We start from the raw sequence: 1919 nt of genomic DNA on the forward strand, positions 1-1919 counted from the left end.
AAGGGTTTGAAAGAGAGATGTGACAAGATTTTATGGTGTTTTTAAAAAACCACGCTGAATCTAAAGTAAATGAGAAGTTGGAAGCCAGCAGGAGACCTGATGGGGTGAGTGATGGGGGCTAGTTCAAAGACTGTGGCTGTAACCCTGACCAGAGATGGTAGTGGCAGAAGAGATAGAATTGGAGTTTCTTGAAATATTAATAGTTAAGCCAGTAGCGAAGGACTGGATGGGAGAGGAAGCAATACATGATCAGGGAAGATGTTGGGGTGGGCAGGGAAGGAGGAGGCAGTGAAGTTACCCATGGTACCCATAAGTGGCTGGGCATCTGGACCACTAATTGTGGGGCTGGTCAGAAGGGTTTGTGGGGGTGTGTAGGTACAGGGAAAGGGAGGTGTGGGTGGCAACAGGAGAGAGGGGCAGGGGTCGTGTTTGTGGGAGAGGGGTGGAAGTGAATGGCCCCTCTAGCACCTAGGCCTCCAGTCTTTCCAACCCAAGGAGTGGCTTTGAAACTTTGGACCGTGTCCCCCAGGGAGAAATACATTCTACACAGTCCGCCTGCACACAGACAGGGGATAGAGAAATTCACAAGACAGTGTTTCCCAGTTTCACGTGCAACGAAGGGAGATTTGTGTTAGTGGTTCAGTCATGCCCAACTCTTTGCGATCCCATGGGGTATGTAGCCCACCAGGCTCCTCTGTCCATGGGATTCTCCGGGCAAGAATACTGGAGTGGGTTGCCATGCCCTTCTCCAGATTTCCTAATCTTACACTTAAAAAAAAAAGAGGTCAGCTTGGGCATCCCTCCCACTCTCCCGCCCCCTTCCCCTAGGTGCTGACGGCGGTGCTGACGGCGGTGCTGACGGCGGTGCTGACGGCGGTGCTGACGGCGGTTGCGACCACTGTGGCGTCACCCGCGGGGTACTTTGTGACGCAGGAGCTGGGACTAGGCCTTTAGGGCAGTCGGCACAGTCCGGCAGCCAGACAGCGCAGCAGTTTGTGCCTGAAGCACGGCGGGCAGCTTCGGCGACCCAACACTCAGCGGCGGCCCTTCACTCTCCAAAGATGTCGGCCTCCACCACCTCTCGCCGGCCCATCAAGGGAATCCTGAAAAACAAAGGTTCCACCACTTCCTCAGTCGCAGGCTCCGCCCAGCAGTCTGGTGGACCACTCCAGGAGGTCCATAGGAAGAAATCCCAAAAGTGGGACGAGTCGAACATCTTGGCGACCTACCGTCCAGAGTACAGAGACTACGATTTCATGAAGATGAATGAGCCCAGCACTCCCCAGTTCGGTCTGCAGGACTATGCGGAAGGAAGTGCAGAGAGTGAAACCACGGCCCTCGACAGCTTAGCCAAGAGATTAGCCGCTACCTACACCTCCGATTCCAACTATCCAGTGCGGGAGCCCGAATTGGATGGAGCGCACAGCAGCAAGATCTACCTTGACAGGCAGGAGAAACACCGGCAGTTCGAAATGAAGAGGAAACTTCACTACAACGAAGGAAAGAACATCAAACTCGCCCGACAACTGATTTCCAGAGATCTACTGCATGACTACGAGGATGATAAAAATGAAGAAAGTTGGCATGTCACCAGCCACGACAAGACTACCACCCAGGAAGAAGCAGAGCAAGGCGCCACCAGCGACAAAGGCCTGCAGACACAGACCTGCTGCTACGACAATGATGATGACGAAGACGACGACGAGTAGATCGCATTTGATGAGTAGATGACGCTCGATCCACGCTGCAATTGTTGGATCCGCAACTTGTTCCCGTAATCTTCAACTTCTTGTTTTGTGCAGCTCGTGCAAGTACTGAAATACTTAGCAGTTACATTGCACTGTGATAATCCAATGGTAAACATAGTAAATAATAGCTTAATTGAAAAAATCTCCACTTGGTACTCTGGTTCTTTGCTG

General features: G+C 52.3%; 1 protein-coding gene across 1 annotated transcript; it reads left to right on the forward strand.

Moving 5' to 3' along the window:
• The first annotated feature begins 1061 nt into the window (after positions 1-1061).
• On the forward strand, positions 1062-1709 carry PPP1R2C (PPP1R2C family member C). The gene has a single exon (XM_061137646.1). The coding sequence runs from the start codon at positions 1062-1064 to the stop codon at positions 1707-1709; it is 648 nt and encodes a 215-aa protein (XP_060993629.1).
• Positions 1710-1919: the final 210 nt, after the last annotated feature.

The sequence above is a fragment of the Dama dama genome, chromosome X (assembly GCF_033118175.1).
Source record: "Dama dama isolate Ldn47 chromosome X, ASM3311817v1, whole genome shotgun sequence".
Taxonomy (NCBI): domain Eukaryota; kingdom Metazoa; phylum Chordata; class Mammalia; order Artiodactyla; family Cervidae; genus Dama; species Dama dama.